Genomic DNA, 26963 nt, shown 5'->3' on the forward strand with positions numbered 1-26963 from the left:
CCCCCCTTTGAATTTTTTTTCTTTTTTAAATATTTCCCAAATGATGCTTAACAAACAGAACAAGAAAATTTTCACAGTATATCTGATAAATTTTTTTCTTCTGGAAAAAGTCCTATTTGTTTTATTTTGGCCAGAATAAAAGCACTTTTTAATTTTTTTATTTAATAATTTTTTTTTAGCCCCTTTAAGCTATATTTGTTTTCGATAGTCTACAGCAGTGGTTCCCAAACTCAGTTGATCTTCCTGCACAGCCATGCTGGATTTACCTGATTTGTTGACAAGTGGGTTTGCGGATCTATTCTTTGGCAGTTCGCGGGTCCTTCACTTGGCCTTTTTTTCCTTTAGCAAAGAAACTTTTTAAAGACGTCCGTTTCTTACTCATTTTGCTGCTTGTGGTTTAAATTTGGGCGCTCAAGTGACCGAAACGTTTATACAGTCATTGGACGTAAGCGAAAGAATACAGTCATTTTTCAAAATAAAAGACTTTTCAAAATAAAAGATCGTTCAGATTCAGATAATTAAAAAAAGGAAATAATTAATGATTTCTTGTGCGGCCTGGTACCAATTGATCCATGGACCGGTGGTTGAGGACCACTGAGCCAGGGGATAAAATGAACTACGGCAACATGATCATTCTCCTAATTGTCCACTGCTAAGAATTTTTTTAAATATGATGCCACCCCCCACAAAGCTCGCTGAGGCCAAAGAGCTTAGAATGACCAAGAGGCGACGCTCAATAGACGTTCTATTGCAACAGCAGCACCCAGCAACAGCTCCGGATTCCGCCATTTTGGAGTGAAAGCGATCGGCCGTCCATTGGATCTTATTGCTGTCGCGATAGCAAGCAGCTTGTTATTTATTTATTTATTTATTTAAAAAGCACATTAAAGCTGAGATACAACCTGAAAGATGACAATACAACACTTACTATCACAATCATCAGCACTTTTAATAGTTTATTTTACAGACTTATAATATGCTGTTGGTCTATTAGAATTTTCATTGCAAAATGGCCGCCGCGATGTCTAGTGGCTGTTTTCCTGTTTTCCAAATCGCACTAGAGTGTCGCCTCTTGGTGATTCTATGCTCTTTGCTGAGACCCCCTTGTGGGCCGTGACTCCCTGTTGGGAACCGCTGGTCTACAGAACAAACCATCGTTATACAATAACTTGCCTAATTACCCTAACCTGCCTAGTTAACCTAATTAAGCCTTTAAATGTCACTTTAAGCTGTATAGAAGTGTCTTGAAAAATATCTAGTCAAATATTATTTATTGTCATCATGGCAAAGATAAAATAAATCAGTTATTAGAAATCAGTTAGTAAAACTATTATGTTTAGAAATGTGTTGAAATCTTTTCTCCATTAAATAGAAATTAAACAAAAAATTAAACAGGGGGGCTAATAATTCAGGGGGGCTAATAATTGTGACCTCAACTGAATATTAGTGCTGGGCATTAATCGTGATTAATTGCATCACAGAATAAAGGTTTGTTTTGACATAATATTTGATTTGGGTGGGCATTATACATTATATATTTATTATGTATATGTGATACACAGAACAGAAACAAAACTATACAAAGCAATTTTGTTACATAGATATTGAAATTTATATATCATTTGTACCATATAGGTATATATTTTATATCTAAATATAAACAAACATTTTCTCAAATATATGCATGCATTTGTTTATTTATATATGAAGAGTTCAAGTGCCGTCTGAAATTTTTCTTAGCCTCCTTTGTTTATGTTGAGATATTTCACTTTACAGACCAGGAAAAGATCTTATTCTTTGCCATAAAAGTGATGATATTGAACATAAACACAGGAGCCTGATAAAAATGCTCATTTTAGAGGAAAATTTCAGACGGCATTTAGAGGTTTTTGCATCTAAACTCTTTATATCTACTTAATAAATATAAACAACACACATATATTACGTCGAGACTAACTTTTTGTTTTGATGCAATTAATCAAGATTTATTTTTGTCCAGCATAAATTAAGAGGGTTTTGATCAAATACATAGCATAATTTATTTTCAAATTGTGTTTATCAAATGAACATTTATTTGAAGAGTGGCATATTTGTTTTGTTTTGTTTTTAAGTAATAAAAGTTTAGTAATTCTTCTTTAATTAAGCAAAGTAGCCATGTCTGAAAATCCAAGTAATGAAACTTAAAATGTTGCATAACCTCTATCCACTTGTTTTACATTCCACAAACATTCAGCATTCAGAAATTATAATGCTAAACGTGATCTTCAGAACATCAGGAGTTTGAACTCCTCACACTCATTGCCAGGGAGTCAAAAGCAGCACATAACCTTGAACAGTGAATTGACACATGATGTAAATATGCAGCTGATAAAACAAACAGCAGATTAGAAGCAGGAGGGTCAGTGGGTCGCGTCCACCATTAACTCAAATTACTGTAGCGGGGAAATAGTTCTTAGCAAAGCTCCATTACACTTTATATTCCCTTCAAGTCAGTTTCGTTTAATATTCCAGCTCAGAAAACCAAACAGGTTTGACTGAACCTTTTAGAAAAGGGTAAATCTAATGAACAGTTATATACTCTATATTTCTCCAGTAGATTTATTATATATTCATATAAATAAATAAAAAATTTTTAGGTAAGCAAATTTGGGCATCCGACCCCTGATAAATAAGGGTTTAACCCGAAGGAAAATTAATTGAGTTTTCTGAAATGTTGTTTATCAAATCTATTATATTATTAATTATGCACTAATTTGCATATATTTAAATTATGAAATGAGGTACAAAATGCCTTTTTTGTGTTATTTAAAATATATTGGGAGTTTCTTATTATCGCTCCACAATAAAAAAAAAATACTGCAAACAGTCAGAATTTTTTGAGAAAAAACAAACAAACTTCAGAATACAGATAATGAAATCAACTGTAAAATTTGTTGTTTTGTCTAAGTTGACAAGGAGATTTATGGAATAAAATTGGAGGAAACATTTAAAAATATGTAGCCTTTAAAAATATGTATTTTGGGTCAGTAAATCCAGCCTGATCTCACAAGGAAACGTAAGTATTTTACTTTTTGTCAGTTTAGTGGCTAATTTGTTCGAATTTGTAGAAATTTTGAGATCTACAGTGTGGATTGCAACATCAACAGCCTGAGGTATCAAGACATTTAAGCTGCCCATTACATTACAAACCACAGAAGAGGGCAAATTCTTCAGCAGGATAGCGCTCCTTACTTCAGCCTCCACATCAAAGTTCCTGAAAGCAAGGAAGGTCAAGGTGCTCCAGGATTGGCCAGCCCAGTCACCAGACATGAACATTATTGAACATGTCTGGGGTAAGATGAAGGAAGAGGCATTGAAGATGAATCCAAAAATATTACTGGGACTCCTGCAAGAACACTTTCTTTGTCATTCCAGATGACTTTATTAATAAGTGGTTTGAGTCATTGCAGTGATGTATGGATGCAGTCCTCCAAGCTCATGGGAGTCATACACAATATTAATTCTTTTTCCACTGCACCATGACTTTATATTCAATACTGTACATTATTTCTGTTTAGTGACAAGACTTTTGTCTAAGCAAAGTCAGACCTTACTGTCCTTATTAAATAATTAAAAATCAAAGCATGATCATATTTTATTGTGGTAAAATAAGCGTAATCTAGAGGCCTTTGCCTTTCATAAAAGCCATTTATGATAACAAATGATTAAATAGAAGTCAAGTTATTACCTGTTGTTCCTAAAACTTGGATAGGTGACAAGACTTTTGTCAGGTAGTGTAAAGTTATCTTTCTATTAGACTGAAAAATCAAGTTATGAAAAACCAAAAAAAAAAAAACTAATCTCAAAATTGGAAGGTGCCATTATTAGTCCACCCAATAGTTCACCGAAAACTCATTATTGTGTTATCATTCACTCACCCTTCCCTCCCCTCAAATGTCTTTGAGTTCCTTTTGTCTCTTAAACACAAAAGAAAATATTCTGAATTTTTTTTGGAAAAACTTTAACCATAAACTTCCATCATCTACTTTGGAGGTTAGTGCTTACCGGTTTCCAACATTCTTCAAAATATCTTCTTTTGCATTCAACAGAAAAAGGAAATTCATAAAGTCTGCAATTCTAAAAAATGGACTGAGTGTTTCAATTTCTATGTTAAGCTGCTTGGACACAATCTACATCGTAAAAGCGCTATAGAAATAAAGATGAATTGAATTGAAAAAAGGTTTGAAACCACTTGAGTGTGAGTAAATTGAGTACGTTTTCATTTTTGTGTGAACTATAACTTTTTTATACAATAACTATAAAGGATTGATGGTATTTTTAAAGCTAAATTAGGCCTATTAGCTCTTAATATAGGTTACAGAGCATTATAATCAAAATCAGTATGATATTGAAAGTACATGACTCAATGCAAGTTCCTGTGGAAAAAAAAAAACACTCGCTCCAAAGCTCAACTTCTGTGTTTGAGTTTCAATGAATGATCCAGCCTTCCCGACCCCCACCTTCTCTTCTGTGTCAACTTGTGAGTCACTGCATTTCCAGTGCATGTCAATGTCAGAGAGAGTGTGTGTGTGTGTGCTGTTTACAGTGTTTGTGTCTCTCACTGCAGGTGGAAAGCTCCTTCAGCTATCTAGAGATCTATGCCATCACCATCGACAGCGTTGAGCAGGTAAGAGACACACTGATGGTATGCTCTAATTACAGTAACCGACTTTTCTTTATGTTTTCTTTATTAAACGAACATGATTGTATATTATATGTTGGGTACAGAGTATAAGTGTTACCATGACTATAGCTAATGCTGCTGATATGGCATTAAAACAGAATTAATAAATTGTTAAATGAAAAAAACACTGATTAAACACTTCATAAAACACTGGCAGGTGTGATTTATCAACAAAACAACCAAACTAGTTATAAATGTTGTGCTTATATATTATGTCATTGTGCAAATAATCAAATTTGTGATTTAACTTAAATTCTATACAGATTTTTACATTTTTTTGTATTAATTTGATCCAAAATACTGTAAATATTGGGAAATAAGGGATGAGTGGAAGGTAAGCTTGTTAATAAAGTCTGTATTTCTTAAACTGCCTTGCATGGAAGATGCTTGTACTATCAACATGGGAAATATGAGATCTTATTATTTACTGTCGTCTGTTTTGAGACTTCATAAGATATTGAGTATTGCTTAGTTACTTTTATCCTACTGTAAAACCCAACAGTCAACTTTATCAAATGAAATGAGTGTAGTTAACTCAAAATTTACTGAAAGTTAATTCTACTCATTTAATAAGAGTTTTGAACTCAGCGTTGAAGGTAATGAGTTAATTAAATACCTCATTACTTCAACTTAAATGGAGTAAGTTCACAGTACTCAAATAGATTAGTTTTTTTACTCAAATGGTTTGTAGCAATTGGTTTCCTCAAATGGTTTGAGTTGCTTTAACTTATTGGGTTTTACAGTACTCGGTTGGTTTGAGTTCTCTTCATTTATTGGGTTTTACTGTGCTCAAATTGCTTCCTTTATTCAAATGGATTAAGTTCATAGTACTCATCAGGATTAGTTTTTGAACTTAAATGGTTTGTTGCAATCGGTTTCCTCAAAGGGTTTGAGTTACCTTAACTTGTTGGGTTTTACAGTGTACACTATATTATTAATGCTCATATAAAGTGTGTTTCTTCAGTGTATAAGTAAATAAGTGTCTGTTTTAATGTATTTAAAAAGTAATTCGTCAAAATCACCATTTCTAATAGAAAAATAAGTTGAATTACAGGATTCATGAAAAGAATAATACAGTATTTTTAATGGTAACGTAAAAGTCTTCACTCTCACTATTGTTAATGCAACTTTGAATTAAATAGATTCTAAAATAAAAACACACTCTCCCCAATGTGTTTTATGATATAAACACATGCAAACATACAGATAACTCACATTTAACCAACTAACATTTGGAATTATCTGATATTTGTCGAATTTGAGTTATTTTGATATTCATTGACAACTAATTTACATTATGCAATGTATTTGTCTGCGTGTATTGTGTTTTTATTCTATACTGTATTCTAACTCCAAAGTGGTGATTATTCTGAAGTATTTTTACATTTCTTTTTTCTGTTTAAACGGCTGATGTATTTATAGTATAATGTAAAGATTTAGTTAGAAATGTGGGGAAGTTGAGGTCATTTTCCAGTCCTGATGTTTTTAGATGCTTAAAGCCTGTGGTTTTTCAGCTTTTCTTAATGTTAAGCTGTTGTGCAATCAATGTAAGGGGGATTGCAAGAGTGATTTGTCTTGAAATTTGAAGATGTTTTCAGACACACAGATTGTTTGCATTGTTTTGAAACTGACGAATTTGTTGCAGTGTTGGATTTTTTTCTTGGTTTGGTTTGCTTTTACAGCAGAACATTTGAGACGCACAACATGTGAGAATAACACAATCGCACGGCAAATTTATTCGTATTAATTTGTACGATCTTATTTGTACAAGTGATGATTGGATTTAGGGGTGGGGTTGGGTGCCACGCCTCCTTTTAAATCCTACATTTTTGTACGATTGAAGTTGTACAAATTCGTATGAAATTCACTCACTTAACTGACAAAACGTAAAATAGTTAAGTTTCCTCGTGAGATCAGGCTGGAATTACACTCCTGTCATTGGTCAGAGTGCACCTATTTACATTCCACTATATCATTCATCAACATTCATATAGCCGATCTACACCCACAAACACAATCAGAGCAGGAATTATATATATACACTGTGTGTGTATGTATGTATGTACAGTCAAAATAATTAGACATCCTGGGATTTTTTTCTTTTTCAAATATTTTCCAAATGATGTTTAACAGAGCAAGGAATTTTTCACAGTATTTCCTATAATATTTTTTCTTCTAGAGAAAGTCTCATTGGTTTTATTTCGGTTAGAATAAAAACACATTTTAATTTTTAAAAATCATTTTAAGGTCAATATTATGAGCCCCCTTAAACAATATATATATTTTTGATAGTCTACAGAACAAACCACTGTTACAATGACTTGCCTAATTACCCAAACTTGCCTAATTAACCCAATTAACCTAGTTAAGCATTTAAATTGCAGTTTAAGCTGATTACTAGTATCTTCAAAAATATCTAGTAAAATATGATTTACTGTCATCATGGCAAAGATAAAATAAATCAGTTATTAGAAATTAGTTATTAGAACTATTATGTTTAGAAAAATCTTCTATCCGTTAAACAGAAATTGGGGAAAAATTTACAATGGGGCTAATAATTCAGGGGGGCTAATAATTTTGACTTCAACTCAGGTGTAATCAATGGATTGTCTTGTGTTAAAGGACTTTAAATGCATAAATGTGGATTGTCCCACTTATTCCCTGTTCTTTTGGTCAAGTTCTAGACAAGAGAAAACTTTTTGTGCTCTATATTTGACTTGTTTTTCATCAGTTATGACATGCTAGATCTCCTAGTTAAAGCACTTAAACAGCAGTCAGAGCCAAACAGAGAGGGTGACCGTGTGCAAGAGAGAGTGCTTCTAAATGACACTGTCATATCTAAAAGCTCATAGTAGCATGTGTTGGCTACCTCTTTGCAAATACGTTTGGAACATATTTGCAAGTTAATCCCCACTAGCTTCCTGATGAAGCACATGTTGGTGTACTAAAGATCACACAGAGGAATGAAGACTCCATTAACTGTCAGTTGAGTTGCAATAGGTTGTTTGAGGGAAGTGCCTTTATTTCAAACTGTGATCAAAACTGACTGGAAAATACATGTGCATTAACTCAGAGAAAGAGAGAGTTGGTCACAACTCTTTTGACTCCAATGGAACGTTTTTTTTTTAACAGCAATGGCACCTCACAGAGCCTCACAGTGGTTCTTGAAAGTTAGCACTTACTGCTAACAATTAGCACTTAGAGTTACAGCTGAAGATGGCTGTTTTACAATTTGATAAATGTACAAATGTTTTTTTAAAACAAGATTGTGTATGTTTTAATGTTATATAACATTATTTGAATTCACAGCAAAACACTTCCTGGAACTATTTGAGTCTACACGAATCATGTGACAATCAAATATTTTGGACTTTAATTTTAGCAACTCTTTTCTCTTCATGACTCTACAATAACTCTGGCACACCTTCCAGCCAATCAGAATCAAGAATTTCCATGGAAGCGGGAAAATAAGTATTCAACACGTCATGTTTTTTTCCAGGAAATAATATTTCTAATATAATAAATAAATAATATTTAAAAATTTTCTAGCAGATTTTGGTAAAACCCCAAACAACTCAAACATAAAAATAAAACAAAACAAAATTTGAAAAAATTGTTCCGTGTAATAACAATGAAATGAGCCAAGGAGAAAGTACTGAACTACTAAAACATATTTAATACTCTATAGAAAATATGGCAGCTTAAAGACGCCTCTCATATGGAGAATGAAGTCACATGCTTTGCTTCCACAGAGCGTAAAAATCTTGATGGTTCTGTGGGTCTCGTCTCTCAAATCTGAGCTTTACTTTGTATTTTCTATTGGATTCAAGTCAGGGGATTGGCTGGGCCATTCTACAAATTGCTTTTCTTTCTCTGAAACCATTTGAGAGTTTCCTTGGCTGTGTTTTGGATCATTGTCTTGCTGAAAATGTCCACCATGGTTTCATCTTTATCATCCTGCTAATGTAGATGTTAGACCGAAGCAGCTGATGTTAATTAACAATGACGAAGGCCAGAGGGTTGCTGAATAACTAGAGAGATTTCAGCTGCTGTCTGGGCTTTCTCTGTTTTTCTACACTTTCCTTTCTTCTTGTGTTCATTACTTTTTCTCTGTGTCATTTCATTTTATTACACACACCGTTTTTGTAACTAACTAGATTTGTTTTCATTGCATATGTTTTTTGGTTGTTGCCAACATCTGGTGACAATTACAAGTCAACAAGATCTTCAGACATATGTTTTTTTTAGAGAAAAATGGTAATGTGTTCAATACTTACTTTCCTCTCTGTATATATACACTCCTTTATAATGAATATCACTCACAGTATTTACTCACAGAATCAGATTCACTGCTGCTTTTCATGTAATACAATTCCTCTAATTAATTATGATTATGATCACTTTATTTGTTGGTCCATTGAGTCGAATGGCTTTCTTGATCAGTCTGGCCTCTTTTTGGTTAATCTCTGACCAATTGTTCTTGTGCAAATCTGAGTATAATTTTCCATTCCACAAATATTCTCAACTGAACTCAACATAAATACACCAGGATTTGAAACAGACACAAGCCATTTGTGAAAACACCCAGATCCTCTTCCAGTGAACCGGTGGGTTAGTTAGTTCTTTGTTTTGTGTTTTTTACATCATAGTTACAGTTATCTTTGTTCATTTTTTGTGAGGTGGTCATTGAGACGGACAGGCAGATTTACTCTCTGGGCCTGATGTCAGTGCGGGATCTGGAAGCTGTGGTCAGTCATGTCACCGCCTCGCTCAAGAAGATCTTCCCGGACTCTTCGCCAGGGTAAGCGATCTGTTCATCACCACAGACCATTCAGGCTTTTTCTTCATCTCTTTTATTAGAGCTTTAGTGCTTTTAAAGATCCATTTTTGCATCGTGGTTTAAAAACTGCACACTGTACACTGCACAATGTAAAAAAAATCTTGCTTGACTTAATTTTTTTTGTTGAATCAAATTAACTTTCCTAGTCATCTCAACTTATATCAACTGAACTGACTAAAATATTAAGTTAACCTGATTAACTTATTAAAATAACTTAACATTGACATTTTTTAGTCATGTCACATATTTACAGTGTAGGGTTGCACTGATGCAATGCATTGGCCATTGATATCTTCATCAATACTGAGCTCATTTGCTTGTTCTTCTAAAAACACTCTGGTACCAAAGACTTATACCCGTGTTATGTTATAAACACTTGAGTCACATTTTACAATAACATTCTATTATTTAATTTAAGTTAATGTATTTACTTAAAAGAACTAAGAATGAACAAAATGAGTACTTCATTTGCTAACCATTTGCTAATTCATTATGAATATCCAAGGTCGTGGTTGTTAACGTAAGTTAATGCACTGTGAGTTAACAAGAACTATTAATGAATGACTCATTTTTAACAGTTAACTAAGATTAGTAGTTACTGTAATAAATGCACTGTTCATTGTTTGTTCATGCTAGTAAATGACTTAACTAACATTAACTGATGAAACCTTATTGTAAGGTGTGACCTAAATCTCAAGCATTTTGGCAACTTTGTGACAGGTTGATGAAATAACATTTTTAGTTAAAATTATTATAAGTTCATTAGGCACTTGATTTGGTAAAATGTTGGTCAAATGATTTGTGCTACTTTATGGCAAGCAGAAAAAAACAGTCTGAGCTACTGAATTACAGAGAAGCTGTTCTAAAATTTAGTGTCACTGTGTTATACATGGAAAACTGACACGTGCAAAAATGTACAGGTATTAATGTGTACCTTTTGTTGGAAAATCGATGGCTTTAACCTAAAAATGACCAGTCTGCCATTTTAAGAAGAGCCAGAGTCAGACATTCAATACAATAAAAAAGTTTACTGATATTGTTTGTAGTTTCATCAGCAGAAACCTTCTTCAACACTCACACAGAGTTCGTAGGCCGCTCTGCTTTCAACAACAATTATACTCTGGCATAACATCATTAACTGCGTCATTCATATAGGTGTTTTAACCTGATTGGTTTAAAACTCAGATAGACTTAGAAAATTACCATGTTGGTGTGTGCGTAATATTCTGAATAATATCATTAACGATTACTTGGGCATCATGCATACATAGGTCAGACGTAACAGGAGGATATTTCTGTGGTCTGGATGATCAGAAGTCAAATTCAGCTCATCTTTGTGTTTCCACTGATGAAGCACCCATACACACACAAGGAATACTTATATACTTCAAGGCTTTCCTGCTCTCTAGCAGGCATCTTATCAGAATGGTACAATAAACATCTTTCCACTGGCATCTAACTAAGTATAGAAATAGAATTCATACTTATTCATACAATAGAATCTTAAAATAACGTATTCTTTAGCACACAGTAAAATTCACATCTAGTGACAGTAGCATCAAATGTCCAGTTCCACATGAGAGCTCTCCACGACCTCTTCGGTGAGCCTGAAGATCCTGAGGAAACAAATTATTTGGTATACAGAAAAAGCAATGACACGCATATTATTCTAGTTTTACTCTAAGAGATGACACAGATGTCATAATATAATCTAGGTTCTTAAACATTTAGCTTACTACATCCTAGAGTGTACTTCTATCAGAAAACCCACACTTTCACTGTGTATCAGTACTCATACTCTGTCTCTAATAAACTGAAACAGAGCATCCCTGGCTAAATGCATTCAGACAAATAAGGATGACAGTTAGGATAGCAAAACAAATAACAAATATGCTTTTGAAATGTTATTGAGGTCAAAGCCAGCATGTACAGTTTAACTCCAGGTGCAGTATTTTGGACAGGGTGCATGAGACTATTAGCAAAACTGAGCAAGATTTTAGCCAGAAAGTTTAATTAGAACTTGCTATATTTAAAATCTTAATGTATTTCAGTGTTTTTTTTTTGTTTAAGTAACAATTCTCACTATTTACTACAGGCTTATTACCTGCATGTAATTAAGATATTGTCTGTTCATTATAGTACTTATAGAGGAAAGGGGTGGTCTTTTTTTCTCAAAAAGTGGACCTTTTTGCAGTTATGTGCCTCATTTTCTATTTAATTATGAAACTTTTAGTGACATTTTAAGGACTATTCTGAATTAGCTTGTTGAATGGTCATCATAACCACACTTTTTTGGCTATTTTATCCAAAATAGAATTCAAAATTTTAATATGGGCTGCTTTTGGTGATTCACACCTTTTTGTTGGTAATTTTTTGTTTCAAGAATAAGTTCCAAGATTTAAAATTAAAGTGACTTGTAAAATGTTTCTCAGTAAGTAATGAGAAATGACTTCTCTGATGTCAGATTGTGTGTTTTCTTGCAGCTGGATGTTGAACTCCATAACAAAAAATATTTGTTAGCATTGGCCAAAACTGATTAGCTGAAGTCACACCGAAGCGACAGACAACAGAGGATTTGGCTTGGGCTTAAAGCCTTTTTTGATGGGTTATTTTCACCGTTTATGATGGCATAGCAGTCAAAGTAGGACAAATGAACTCATGTATGGGACAAATTTTGCACCTTTGTCAGTAAGGGCTGGGTCTTCCGAACCACCGAAACCCCCCTTAATTATTAATTTTGTTAACTGTTAATTATTCACAGTTTTCTTTTAAGGATAATTATGTTTTAAGCTCTACCACAGAGAGATCCGTGTTATTATTTAAACAATAAAACTTTATCCAGTTACTCTCATGGTAATCAGAATTTTTGTAATGTTGTTATGATCATAAAGTATAGTTGCTATTATATACAATAAATACATTTGAGACAAAACTGCCTTCATAAAAAGTAAACGGCCTTAACAGATTTAAGGCCAAATTTATCCCATATTTTCCCCATGCAATAAAATACCACAAGGCTCTCCCCAGTGTGACTCATCATCTTCTGGAAATTATGAACAGATTAATCTGCCCACAAGTGGAACAAGCATGACATTTGAAGAGCTCGTCTAATGTTATCAAGTGCGTCCATGGTCATCGGGTTGGTTTTTATCTGTGTGTGTGAGTGTGTGTAAAATTAAATGGCAAGCTAAAAAAGAGTTTGCGTTGACTAATGTGGTTTCACTGGTGTTATTTTTATAAATATCTTTACCCCTCTCTCTGTCTTTTTTTCAGGAAGTTGTTGAAGAAAGTTCCCCCTGAACTTCAAGAGCGGCTCTGTAATCTCACCTCTAAAGTTGAAGAACATGTGAACGGAGCAGTCGGACCATGTGGTCAGATGATAATGCCATCTCTTACCATTTTTTGTGATCAGCTATTGATAACTGTTCCATTGATATTATTTATATGTTTTTCATTCTTCACAGGAGGCTTTTCAGACACCTTTGAAGCATTGTGTGATTTTAATGAGTTCCCTTGCTGTGCGGAAATTCAGTGGGTCTGTGGTAATCACTACTAAATCCTCTAGTGTTTAAAGGTTGACCAATGGTGATTTTAAAAATGAATGTATTTGTTGTTTCTAGGATGTTGACAATATTTACCATGTTCAGAACTGTCGGGTTTTCAACCTCGTAGACTTCAGTCATTTAGACAGCAGGTAAATACAATGACACTTGTATATCTGATTACTATTTAAGAATTTGGCGTTGTTCAAATTTCTTGTTCGTCTGATAAAAAATTTTTGTCTAACTATTTGATAAAAAAAAATCTGAAATCAGTAGCATTTTGATTTGTAAAAAGTACATTTTATAGTTTAAAAAAAAATGATTTTCAAATACGTACAAACAACAAAGACAAAGACAGTCAGACAAACAAACAAACAAACAAACCCTCCCAAGTGTTGCAAATTAAATTAAAATTTACATATGTATGTTTAAAGAAAATTTATTTAAAAAATCAAAACAAAAGAAGCCAGAAATCTATCTCTTAAAATAAGAATTTCAGAGATTATGTAGAAAGGATTGGAGAGGTTGCCAAAGTCTCCTGAATTTGTCCTGTTTGTGGTTTAGGTCATAGGATAACTTTTCCAAAGGAAAAAATACTGACAACTGAGAAATCTACATGGAAATAGTTGGAATTTAAGAAGTAGACCATTTTAGTAATATACATTTCTTAGCCAGAAATGTAAGTTGTAAATAGAGGTTTGACCTCAAAGTCAAAAAGGTCTTTGGGAATGTCATTTAACAAAAAAAGTGAGAGGGAGAAAATAAAACGTTTTCAAATGATCCCCTGCATTGCAGAATGAACCCCTCTTTAAAATGGTTGGATGTGAACACAGGACCAAAATACATGAAACAAGTTTTGCACTTAAAACAGAGGTCGGAATAAGCTGGGAACATTTTATGCAGATGAACAGGCATAAAATAAATTCTGTGGAAAAACGTAAACATTTTGTAGTTTACTATTTTTAATATATTTTAAAATGTAATAATTGTTTTTATGGCAAAGCTGAATTGTCAGCATTATTGTTTCTGATATCTGTGCCACATGATACTTCAGAAATCAGTCTGATATGCAATTTTTAAAATAATTTTTTATCATCAATAATTGAAAGGTTACGGTGCACCTTAATTTTTTTGTCAACTGTTGGAATGTTGTTTTTCACAGAAGTCTTGAAGTTTGCATTTATTAAAATGTTTTTGTTTTTTACTAGTTTATTAGCAAATTATACTGTCACTTTAATCAATTTATTGCATTTTTTTTCCAATGCAATGACTCCAAATGTCAGAATCACATGGGCCATTCACATATCGCATCATTTGTGAGCACAAGTTCATTATTTTTAATGGAGGTGTGCCTTGTGTGCGCAAATAGGGAGCAAATGTGTGCGCAAATACGTTTCAGAATGCACTGTGAGTTATGTGACTAGAACTAACCAATCAGGTTTATGCTTTGCATGGAATATACCCATTTAAGTATTAACTAATTACCTCAGACAAACAGCCAGACACTGCAGTTCATTTTAATCAACCCAGGCTCTTTCTGAAAACGTACCTCTATATACATTTCTGGAGAGCACCAAATATGTCCCAGGAGCTACGTTTTTTTTTTTTTTTTAACAGTTTTTTTCTTTCGCAAATATACCAGAGGCAGCTGTGTATACTTTTTGAGATATCAAATTTCTCTTGCGAGTTCCATTGAGCAGCTGTCGATTGACTGACTGACTAAGTGACTGACTGACCAATCCCCCCACCCTCCCCCTTGCCTAAACCCAACCAATAGTGTTTTAAAAAGCACAGATTGACCAGTTCACCAACTTTAAAAAGCAGTACAGAATAAAGCCATCACCTGAATTTTACTACGTTTTCAGATTTTACCACATTGTCACCCTGTTATTTAATTGTTATTTTTATTTTGGCTTCTGTTTTTGTCTTACCTCCCTTCTGGAAACGTTGTTCGCCAGACTAGTCCACCAACGTACATGGTGAGCTAACTGGACAAACTGGTAACAGCTGGAAAGCTGTCCATACAGAGATAAGGGGTCAGCTGGTAAGCGCGAAAAGGAACGGCGTCATACCCCCCCATAGCATTTGTTTTAAAGTCGAAATGCAGCCATACATGCTTCTAGCTACATTGCGATCTCCAGAAACGTATATAGGGCTACGTTTTCAGAATGAGTCTGTGTTGATTTTAATATTTATATTCTCCATACATAAAATCAGTATCAGAGCTGCAGCAGTGGTTGGTCAGTTTGTCATCCTTTTAGAAAATGGTCGCCTAGCAATGACAGAAGACACAGGAGCGTGAGCGCAAAGCACGTTGAAAATGGTGAAGGAAGCGACGCACCGCGCACTTTCCATCTTTTAGACCCAATATGTGAATGACCCCTTAATGTTTACTACTACTAATGCTACTGAAAATCATTTAAAATGTTTAACAGGGACTTGGCTTTAGCGGTGGGTGCTTTGTCCTTCAATCAGTGGTTCACGAAAATATGCAGCAAGGACTTCAAACTGGTATGTATATCCATTCTAGAAAAAATAAACGTATTTAATGTGTTATTAATTAAATTATTAAATATTATATTGCTTTATTAATACAATAATTTATTAATTTATTTATATACTAATTAATTTATTAATATAATATATTAATTAGTATATTAAATTGCTCAATTGAATAAATTTAATGTTTTTAGTAACTGGACATGTTTTTGAGTACACTCATTTATTTAACCATTAAAAATTGAGTCTTTAAAATTTACAAAAGAGAAAAAAAAAACAGAATCCAGATCAATTAAAGCTGTTAAGGAAATGCAATAAAAAAAGAAAAACAGAAATATGTGGGAAAAACAAAACTTTGAAGTGAAATTGAAAGTAAAATAATGGCAGGCCTCATAATGATAAACACTGATGAAAAAAGCTGTTTACTTAGAGCAGAAGTGTTTTTGTTTATGCTCCAGTCATGTCAGCTTCTCCATCTCCTCTCGCTCCTGGCTATGGAAAGGTCAGATACAGGCCACTTGCCAAAATAATAATCATGTTCTTACCATGAGGCATGACTGCAACATGACAAGACATGCTCAAGGGTGACTTTGATCTCAGCATGATAGACTAGACTCATTTAGATGGAGAGAAACAGACAGAAGATTGAAAAGTGGAGCTGAAGCCACTTTCTTCTTTATCTATATATTAATTAATTGCTGCACATCAATCAGAATAATTCCAATTCCAAAAGGATCATTTTATTAAGTTGATCAACATTCGCTGTTTGTAAGGCACTATTATGTAACATAGAGGGTATTGTGGAATCCACTCGTGGAATTAGGTGGTTTTTAAATACTTTATTAACAGAAGTGCTGTACATATAACAAAATCAAGATGTGAACGAGCCTGCAAAAGTAAAGTCACAGAAAGACTATTTAGATTACAAGTTGGAAAATTAAACTTTTGGTTAAACTTGAAATAGTAAAGGAAATATACTACTTTGATGTACTGTAGAATTTCCTTCTCAAAATAATAATAATAATAATAACAACAACAACAAAATATATGTATATATGGATATAAATTAGTAATATATTACTGGCATGTGGTTTACTGCAATTTATTTGAGCATTTTTAACCCTCTACAGCATGGTGTTACCTATGGCAACATGATATTTATGTTCATTTCCCTGCCACTGTATCTTTAAGACAGACGTTTTATATATATATATATTATATATATATATAATATATATATAGATATATATATTATATATATATATATATATATATATATATATATGTATATATATATGTGTAGAAAGGGTCAATAAATAGTCGCAGATGCACTTTCTAGCTGAGCACACGAAATGCGTGTGTCGTTTATTACCAACCAACAAAACTCTGAAAACCAAAACACAAGGCCCTTAAAGGGCAAAAGAAATTATCACAACACTAGGGTCCTTAAAGGGTAAAGGAAATCTACAGCTAAACACTGAGCAACAAAAGCATTGTGATTACAACTTAGTCAGGAAATACTGACAACAAATGCTTACTGAAAGACAGAATAAGATGACCTATGTAAGCTATGGTGAATTATGTATAACTGTATCACCACACACGTCCCCCCAGAATTCACCATAACAAAAGAAAAGTCAACGGCGAGGTGGGTGGATTAAACGACCACTGCGGCGCCGCTCTGGGGCTACAGGTGACTTGTCTGCAGAAGCAGAACTCTGGGCCCTGTTATATCGTGTTTGAGGGGGCTGTGGCGGTGTTCTGAGGGAGGAAGGTGCAGCTGGGTGGCGTCCACGCCGTAGGGGTTTTGCCAAGAGAATGGGTGTGGACACATCCAAGTGAGCTGGTTTAAGGCGGTCGACTGAAACTCGCTCCCGTTTACCAGCCATGTCCACCACAAAATGTTTACTCCCTGCCTCAACAACTCGAAATGGGCCCTCATAGGGTGGGTGTAGAGGTCCCCTATGAGCGTTCTGCCGAATGAAAACATAGCCTGCTGACTGAGGCCAGAGGGAATGTGAGAGTGAGGAAGGCCATGACGGGAAGTAGGGACTGGTGTAAAAAGCTTGCATTGTCCAGTAATGTAGCACGTTGAACGTTGCTGACCAAGGACGAAGTGTTGGGGAAAAAACACCGGGCACCCGCAGTGGCTGGCCGTAAACCAGCTCAGCAGATGAGGCCTGGAGGTCCTCCTTAGGCGCAGTCCTGATGCCCAGCATGACCCATGGCAGTTTGTCTAACCAGTTGCGTCCTTGAGGCTGGCCCAAGAGCAGCTTTCATCACCCTTTGAAAACCTCACAGAGTCCATTTGCCTGGAGGTGATAAGCAGTAGTACGGTGTAGTTGCACCCCCAAACTTTCTGCCACAGCATTCCACAGTTCAGACGTAAACTGCGTGCCCCGGTCTGAAGATATGTCTGAAGGGGTGCCAAAGCGGGCCACCCAGATGGCAATAAATGCCCTTGCCACTTCAGCAGAAGTAATCGATGCTAGGGGGCAACTTCAGGCAGCGAGTGGTTCTATCAACCATGGTTAGGAGGTGAGTGTAGCCATGAGAGGGGGGCAGAGGACCGACTATGTCCACATTAACGTGGTCAAATCGTCTTTCTGGGACGTGGAAAGGTTCTAAAGGGGCTTTAGTATGGCGATGTATTTTGGCCCGCTGACAGTCGACACATGTAGAAGCCCAGGCCCTAACGTCCTTCTTGAGGCCACGCCATACAAACTTAGCTGCCACCAGTCTTTGTGATGCTTTTGCGCCAGGGTGGGAAAGATTATGGACTGCATTAAAAACCTGTCGTCTCCATGTTGTGGGGACGATTGGTCGAGGCTGGCCTGTGGAGACGTCACATAAGAGTGTGGTGCCAGCATTGTCAAAAACCACAGCCTCTATCTGCAAACTTGTAGAGCAGGTTTTGAGGGACTGTATCTCAGGGTCGTTGACCTGGTCTACAGCCATGTCATTGTAGTCTAAACCCAAATGGACAACCCCAACCATAGCACGGGAGAGGCAGTCAGCGACATGGTTGTTTTTTCCGGCGACATGCTGCAAGTCGGTCGTGAATTCAGATATGTAAGACAGTTGGCGTTGCTGGCGGGCAGACCAAGGCTCTGCCACTTTGGCCATGGCAAAAGTGAGTGGCTTGTGGTCCACAAAAGCGGTAAATGGACGGCCTTCTAACAGAAAACGGAATGTTTGATGGCAAGGTAAAGGCCAAGTAACTCTCTGTCAAAAGTGCTGTACTTCCGTTCGCTAGGGCGTAATTGTCGACTGAAGAAAGCGAGGGGCTGCCATGTACTATCCACCCATTGCTCGTACACTGCACCAACAGCATAATCAGAGGCGTCCGAGTAATGGCAATCGGGGCTGTGGCCGATGGATGCGCCAGCATAGTAGCATTTGCTAGGGCTGTCTTAGTGTCTATGAAAGCCTTGTCTTTTTCTGCAGACCAGTCCACACTGTGTTTAGGTTTTTTACCTTTCAAAGTCTCATACAAGGGTTGCATGAGTTGGGCGGCACGGGGAATGAAACGGTGGTAAAAGTTCACCATTCCAAGAAACTCTTGCAAGGACTTTACTGTGAGTGGGCGTGGGAACTGTGCAATGGCCTCGACCTTTGATGGTAGGGGGACAGCCCCATCCTTAGTGACTCTATGCCCCAGGAAATCAATTATGGACAAGCCAAACTGACATTTGGTTGGATTTACGATCAATCCATGTTGACTGAGCCGCTCAAAAAGTGTGCGGAGGTGCATTAAATGCTCAGATTTGGAGGTGCTTGCCACAAGAATGTCGTCCAAATATACGAAAAGAAAAGGCAGGTCACGCAACACAGAATCCATAAGCCGTTGAAACGTTTGAGCTGCATTTTTGAGTCCAAACGGCATGCGCAGAAACTCAAATAAACCAAATGGCGTGATTACTGCTGTCTTGGGAATGTCTGCTGGCCGCACGGGCACTTGGTGATATCCCCGGACCAAGTCCACCTTGGAGTGACCTTTCCTGCCAAGTGTGTGAAAAGTCCTGCACATGTGGAACTGGGTAACGGTCGGGTGTTGTTGCCTCGTTTAGCCGTCGGTAGTCTCCACATGGGCGCCAGCCGCCACCAGGTTTAGGCACGATATGCAGCGGAGAAGCCCAAGGACTGTTTGACCGGCGAACTATGCCCAGGCGTTCCATGTTTTCGAACTCTGCTTTGGCTACAGCCAACTTGATGGAGTCGAGACGACGAGCGGGGCATAAACGGGTGGGCCAGAAGTGTTATATGGTGTTCCACACCATGTTTGGCAGTCAGTGCAGAAAAAGTGGGCTGCGTAAGAGCTGGGAATTCAGTGAGCAACATGTGGAAATCATCAACAGTGGGAATCATACTAGACAGTCTGATAGAATTTCCTCGCTAAATGCATGTGTATGAACAAAACGTGACGGCGTCAATCAAACGGCAGTTCTTAACGTCCACTAACAGCCCATGTGCACACAAAAAATCTGAGCCTATTAGAGGAAAAGCTACCTTTGCTGTAACAAACTCCCAGCCAAAGATGTCCGCCAAAACACAACTCCACATACCTTGTGCCGTACGTGCGGATGGGGCTGCCATTAGCTGCTTCCATAGGCGGGCCGTGGTGTTAGCCATTACGTCCATGTGGGATGCGGGTAGGACACTCCTCTGTGCCCCTGTATCACACAGAAAACGGCGTCCAGATAAAGCATCGTGAACGAAAAGTAGCCTGCCTGCACGGCCGACGCTCATGGCCACTAATGAGCGCCGGCTTTGGCGTTTCCCGTTCTGCCGAAACTGCACGAGAACAGCGTTTAGCTTTGGCTCCGAATTTTGCGTGGTAGAAACACAGGCCAGGAGGCAGCTGTCGTTGAGAAGTTGCAGCGAAAAGTGTGGGGTTTTCTGGTGGCGTAGAAATATCATGCACGGGGAAAAGTGCAGACACACAGTGTTGTTGGCTTGCCAAAAAAATTTATCAGCTTCTTCAGCTAGCTCCCGGCAATCAGTTATCGTTGTGTTGGCTAGTGCTGCCCGTAAGACTGGCGAAGAAACAGCTGGACAAAAAGAAAATCCGGTTTGTGCTCACCAGGAGATCCATCATTCGGTCCATTAGCTCGGAGGGTTTGCTGTCACCCAGTCCTTGGAGAGAGAAAAGCCTGTTGGCTCTCTCAGCGTCAGAAAGTTCAAAAGTTTTCAATAAATGTGCCTTAAGCGAGTCATATTTCCCCGTTGCTGGAGGGTTTTTCAGCAGGCTCACCACTCTGGACGCCGTTGAACGTTTAATGCCGACAACGTAGTAGTACTTCGTGGCGTCCGCGGTGATCTCTCGTAATGCGAACTGAGCTTCGGTTTGGGCGAACCAAGCGGACGCCGATGATTCCCAAAACTCCGGAGTTTAAGCGTGACAGCGTTCGCGGTCATCGTCGTTGCACTGAATACGTTCAGCAAACAAGCGTCAGGGTCACCAGTGTAGAAAGGGTCAATAAATAGTCGCAGACGCACTTTCTATCTCACCACACGAAATGCGTGTGTCGTTTAATGCCAACAAAAAACCCCGTCATCCAATCACAAAGGTCCTTAAAGGGCAAAGGAAATCTACAGCTAAACACTGAGCAACATAAAGCATTGTGATTACAAAGACCATACAACTTAGTCAGGAAATACTGACAACAAAAGCTTACTGAAAGAACAGAATAAGATGACCTATGTAAGCTATGGTGAATTATGTATAACTGTATCACCACAGTTAAATATACCGTACCATCTCATTTAATTTATCTTACTTTTCAATCCAGATATCAGGTTCAAATCAATCACGCATCAGTCTTTATTTCATTTTTATAGGACAATGTAAAAATGTGCACCCTAGTGTATACACCATATAAGAATAGCATTCCTTGAATCCAAAAAAAAAACATGCAAAGATGCTTGCTTCAGAGTTGCCACTCCTAATAATTTTAATGCCACCCCATGAATAATTTTCTAGATCTGCCCCTGGTTAGGTGCGAGTAATTAATAAACTGTACAACCCATGTAAGAGAAAACAGATGCACATCAACCAACAAACTGCAAATGAAAGCAAGAAAAGCAATAAAGTGAAAAGAGCAAGCAAGGGTCTGCATAATAACTACAACTGTGGGTTGTTTACACATGAGACGTGAACTGCAACAATGTGTTCATGAAAGATTTAAAATTAAAGAGCTAGTAATTATTTGATCAATGATGATTATAAGCTGAGCGTATGTGGAGAAAGACCAAACTAGTAGTCCATTATAATATCTATAAAGACAGTCTTCGTGCTTTTAATATGGAACTAAAAACTGCTAGGCAGACTTTCTTTTCAAGCCTTATAAACAGCAACGTAAACTCTTTGCAACGATAGAGAGACTCAACCCCCCCAACCCCCCCGCCTCAGTCGGATTCCCAGTGAACTACTCTCTGAAAGCAAATGTAATGAGTTTGCTCATTTCTTTACTGACAAGATCAATAATATCAGAAAGACAATCAGCTCATCCAATCAGCCAAGTTGTGTCGAATTCAGTCTAGCTCAACCACAGCTTAAGAAATCAGACATTATGTCTGATTTCATGGCAATTAATGGTAAAATCTTAGAAGAGATCGTGCAAATTATGAAAACATCAACCTGCAGTCTTGACACGCTCCCCACATCGTTCTTTAAAACGGTGTTTACCTGTTTAGAAATGGATCTTCTAAAAGTGGTAAATGCTTCACTTCGCTCTGGGATTTTTCCTGACGCACTTAAAACTGCAGTAGTTAAACCCCTCTTGAAGAAGAGCAACCTAGATAATACCCTATCGAGCAATTACAGGCCCATCTCAAATCTCCCTTTCATTGGCAAAATCATTGAAAAAGTTGTTTTTAACCAGGTTAACAAGTTCTTAAACTTCAAGGGGTGTTTAGACAATTATCAATCTGGTTCCAGACCACATCACAGTACAGAGAGCGCCCTTATAAAGATAATCAATGATATCCGCCTAAATACAGATTCAGGCAAACTAACAGTGCTGGTACTGCTCGATCTCAGATCGCATTTGACGCTGTCGATCACAGCATACTTCTGGATAGGCTAGAAAACTGGGTTGGGCTGTCTGGGACGGTCCTCAAATGGTTCAGATCTTACCTTGAAGGGAGAGGTTACTATGTCAGTATAGGTGATCATAGGTCGAGGTGGACACCCATGACATGTGGAGTCCCACAAGGCTCGATTCTGGCACCTCTCCTGTTCAACCTTTATATGCTTCCTCTGAGCCAAATAATGAGAAAAAAACAAATCTCCTACCACAGCTATGCTGATGACACTCAGATCTACCTAGCCTTACTGCCTAATGACTACAGCCCCATTGACACCCTCTGCCAATGCATTGATGAAATTAACAATTGGATGTGCCAAAACTTTCTTCAGTTAAACAAAGAGAAAACTGAAGTGATTGCGTTTGGGAACAGAGATGAGGTTCTCAAGGTGAATGCGTACCTTGGCTCTAAGGGTCAAACAACAAAAAAAAGGTCAAGAATCTTGGTGTGACTCTGGAGTCAGATCTGAGTTTTAATAGTCATGTCAAAGCAGTCAGTAAATCAGCATACTATCATCTCAAAAACATTGGAAGAATTAGATGCTTTGTTTCCTGTGAAGACTTAGAGAAACTTGTTCATGCCTTTATCAGCAGCAGGGTGGATTACTGTAACGGCCTCCTCACTGGCCTCCCCAAAAAGACAGTCAGATAGTTACAGCTCATCCAGAACGCTGCAGCTAGAATTCTGACCAGAACCAGGAAATCAGAGCACATCACACCTGTCCTCAGGTCTTTACACTGGCTCCCAGTTACATTCAGAATAGATTTTAAAGTATTATTACTGGTCTATAAATCACTAAATGGCTTAGGACCTCAATACATTACAGATATGCTCACTGAATACAAACCCAACAGATCACTCAGATCTTTAGGATCAAATAAACTAGAAATTCCAAGAGTTCAGTCAAAGCAGGGTGAATCGGCTTTCAGCTACTATGCCCCTCACTGCTGGAATCAGCTTCCAGAAATGATCAGATGTGCTCCAACATTAGGCACATTCAAATCAAGACTGAAAACACATCTGTTTAGCTTTGCCTTTACTGAATGAGCACTGTGCTACGTCCGACAGATTGCACTATTCTATTTTTCTCTTCTTTTTCATTCTTTTATAACACATTTTATCTGTTTTTATGATTTTAGTTTTTTTTAACCATTTTTATTATTTGTTTTTATTTTTCTTATACTTGTTTCTGTAACACGGGGAGTGACAGAGACAACTGAGGTTTAGGATCCACGTGCAGGTTTATTCAACGTCAGGAAGGCAATGGTCAACACAGGTGCAAACAGATGTATGAAGGCAGTCCAGAATCGTAATCAAACACAGGCGAGAGGTCGGAAGGCAGGCGGCAGACAAGGATAACTAGGTAAACAAGGCTAGGATAAACACACAGAGAAACAAGACTAAGGAAACGCGTTGTAATGTCACTTTACAGTAAAACAAGACTCGGCAAAGGCAGGGAGTGTGTGTGTTGAATAAATAGTGTGTGTAATCAGTCTCTGACAATCCTCAGCTGGTGCAAGTGTAATCAGTGAAAATGAGAAAGCATGTGTGTTTGTGGAACGGAGTGCATGTATGAAATGTAGTCCATGAATGGCGGATTTGTAGTCCATAGGTTATTGTGAGGGTGAGTGCTTACCAGCGACCTCTGGCGGTTAGAGATCGCTGGTAATCATGACAGAGCCCCCCCTCTAGGAGTGGCTTCCAGACACTCCTAATACTGATCAGGCGGGAGGTGGAGCGGAGGCGGAAGAGGGGAGGGATGGAGGGCCAGGACCATGTAGAGGAGGCGTACCTGAAGCATGGAGCTGAGGAGGGCCTGGAGCATGGAGCTGAGGAAGGCCTGGAGAGTGGAGCTGCGGAGGGCCTGGATCGTGGAGCTGAGGAAGGCCTGGGGCGTGGAGCTGCGGAGGGCCTGGGGCGTGGAGCTGCGGAGGACTTGGAGAGTAGAGCTGCGGAGGGCCTGGAGAGTGGAGCTGCGGAGGGCCTGGAGAGTGGAGCTGCGGAGGGCCTGGGGCGTGGAGCTGCGGAGGGCCTGGGGCGTGGAGCTGCGGAGGGCCTGGGGCGTGGAGCTGCGGAGGGCCTGGGGCGTGGAGCTGCGGAGGGCCTGGGGCGTGGAACTGCGGAGGGCCTGGGGCGTGGAGCTGCGGAGGGCCTGGGGAGTGGAGCTGCGGAGGGCCTGGGGAGTGGAGCTGCGGAGGGCCTGGGGAGTGGAGCTGAGAAGGGCCTGGGGAGTGGAGCTGCGGAGGGCCTGGGGAGTGGAGCTGCAGAAGATCTGGAGAGTGGAGCTCTGGAGGGCCTGGAGCATGGAGCTGCAGTGGCCCTGGATCATGGAGCTGCGGAGGGCTTGGAGCCTTCTTTCAGCAGACATCGGCGGGTCAAATGAACCTGGTGGCCATTCAGGAAGCTCAGGCGGTGGCCATTCAGGAAACTCAGGCGGCTGCGGCCATTCAGGAAGCTCAGGCGGCTGCGGCCATTCAGGAAGCTCAGGCGGTGGTAGCGGCCATTCATGAAGCTCAGGCGGCGGTGGCGGCCATTCAGGAAGCTCAGGCGGCGGCGGCCATTCAGGAAGCTCAGGCGGCGGCGGCCATTCAGGAAGCTCAGGCGGCGGCCATTCAGAAAGCTCAGGCGGCGGCGGCTATTCAGAAAGCTCAGGCGGCCATTCAGAAAGCTCAGGCGGCGGCGGCCATTCAGAGAGCTCTGGTGGCGGCGGCGGCCATTCAGAGAGCTCAGGCGGCGGCGGCGGCCATTCAGGAAAACTCAGGCGGCGGCGGCCATTCAGGAAGCTCAGGCGGCGGCACTAGCGGTAGTGGTTCTGGCAGCTCTAGTGGCGGCAGTGGCTCTGACAGCGGCTCTGGCAGCTGTGGTGGTGACTAAGGATCTGGCAGCTCTGGAGGATCTGGCAGATCTGGCAGCTTTGGAGGATCTGGCAGCTCTGGAGGATCTGGCAGCTCTGGAGGATCTGGCAGCTCTGGAGGATCTGGCAGCTCTGGAAATGACTGAGGGTCTGGCAGCTCTGAAGGATCTGGCAGCTCTGGCAGTACTGGCGGCAGTGGCTCTGGCAGTGGTTCTGGCAGCTCTGGCGGCAGTGGCTCAGGCAGTGGCACTGGCAGTAGTGGCTCTGGCGATGGTCTTTCAGGAACTTGAACTGGAACTATGGCAGGAACAGACTCGGAACAGGAAACCATCTTGTGAGCCGGAGAACTGGAAGCAGCCATCTTGTGAGCTGGAGGACTGGAAGCGGCCATCTTGTGAGCTGGAGGACTGGAAGCGGCCATCTTGTGAGCTGGCGGATTGGAAGCGGCCATCTTGTGAGCTGGAGGACTGGAAGCGGCCATCTTGTGAGCTGGAGGATCTACTGTAGACTGCAGAGATGGTGATGCCAGCATTAATGTCTCAGTGGGATGTACAGCAAGCCCTGTTGTCCTCTGGTCCTGCTGTACACTGCCCCCCCCCCCAAAAAAAAAACATTTAGGATTATCCTCTACTTCGCTTATGGTGAAGGGGGACCCACTCATTTGTAGTGCCAGTTCGATATAGTTCATGATAGTGCAGTGAGGATCATTTAATGGCATCATAGAGTAAAGTGGCTCAGATAGCCCACCATGACAAATATCATGAGACATACCTCACTCATCGATGTTAAATGTGGTAGTTTAATGAAGTCCTCCACATATTCCTCAATTGACCGTGCTCCCTGACGTAGGCACATGATTTTAATCCCCGCTGGATCCATGTTTGGCCGAGTCTTCTGTAACACGGGGAGTGACAGAGACAACTAAGGTTTAGGATCCACGTGCAGGTTTATTCAACGTCAGGAAGGCAATGGTCAACACAGGTGCAAACAGATGTATGAAGGCAGTCCAGAATCGTAATCAAACACAGGCGAGAGGTCGGAAGGCAGGCGGCAGACAAGGATAACTAGGTAAACAAGGCTAGGGTAAACACATGGAGAAACAAGACTAAGGAAACGCGTTGTAATGTCACTTTACAGTAAAACAAGACTCGGCAAAGGCAGGGAGTGTGTGTGTTGAATAAATAGTGTGTGTATTCAGTCTCTGACAATCCTCAGCTGGTGCAAGTGTAATTAGTGAAAATGAGGAAGCATGTGTGTTTGTGGAACGGAGTGCATGTATGAAAATGTAGTCCATGAATGGCGGATTTGTAGTCCATAGGTTATTGTGAGGGTGAGTGCTTACCAGCGACCTCTGGTGGTTAGAGATCGCTGGTAATCATGACAGTTTCTTTTATTTCTGTTTGTGTAAAGCACTTT

The 26963-nt window shown here is 39.1% G+C and overlaps 1 protein-coding gene across 2 annotated transcripts in view; it reads left to right on the plus strand.

Moving 5' to 3' along the window:
- Nucleotides 1-26963, plus strand: part of carmil2 (capping protein regulator and myosin 1 linker 2) — a 136092-nt gene that overhangs the window by 3258 nt on the left and 105871 nt on the right. Inside the window, exons 4-9 of one of the 2 annotated variants that reach the window (XM_056478253.1) lie at nucleotides 4607-4666; nucleotides 9403-9524; nucleotides 12837-12934; nucleotides 13028-13098; nucleotides 13184-13257; nucleotides 15541-15616. In XM_056478253.1, coding sequence (XP_056334228.1) covers nucleotides 4607-4666; nucleotides 9403-9524; nucleotides 12837-12934; nucleotides 13028-13098; nucleotides 13184-13257; nucleotides 15541-15616 — 501 coding nt within the window. Of the gene's footprint in view, nucleotides 1-4606; nucleotides 4667-9402; nucleotides 9525-12836; nucleotides 12935-13027; nucleotides 13106-13183; nucleotides 13258-15540; nucleotides 15617-26963 lie in introns of those variants that run through there. The other variant, XM_056478254.1, reaches the window with a different exon arrangement.

Source organism: Danio aesculapii, chromosome 18 (genome assembly GCF_903798145.1).
Source record: "Danio aesculapii chromosome 18, fDanAes4.1, whole genome shotgun sequence".
In the NCBI taxonomy this organism is placed as follows: domain Eukaryota; kingdom Metazoa; phylum Chordata; class Actinopteri; order Cypriniformes; family Danionidae; genus Danio; species Danio aesculapii.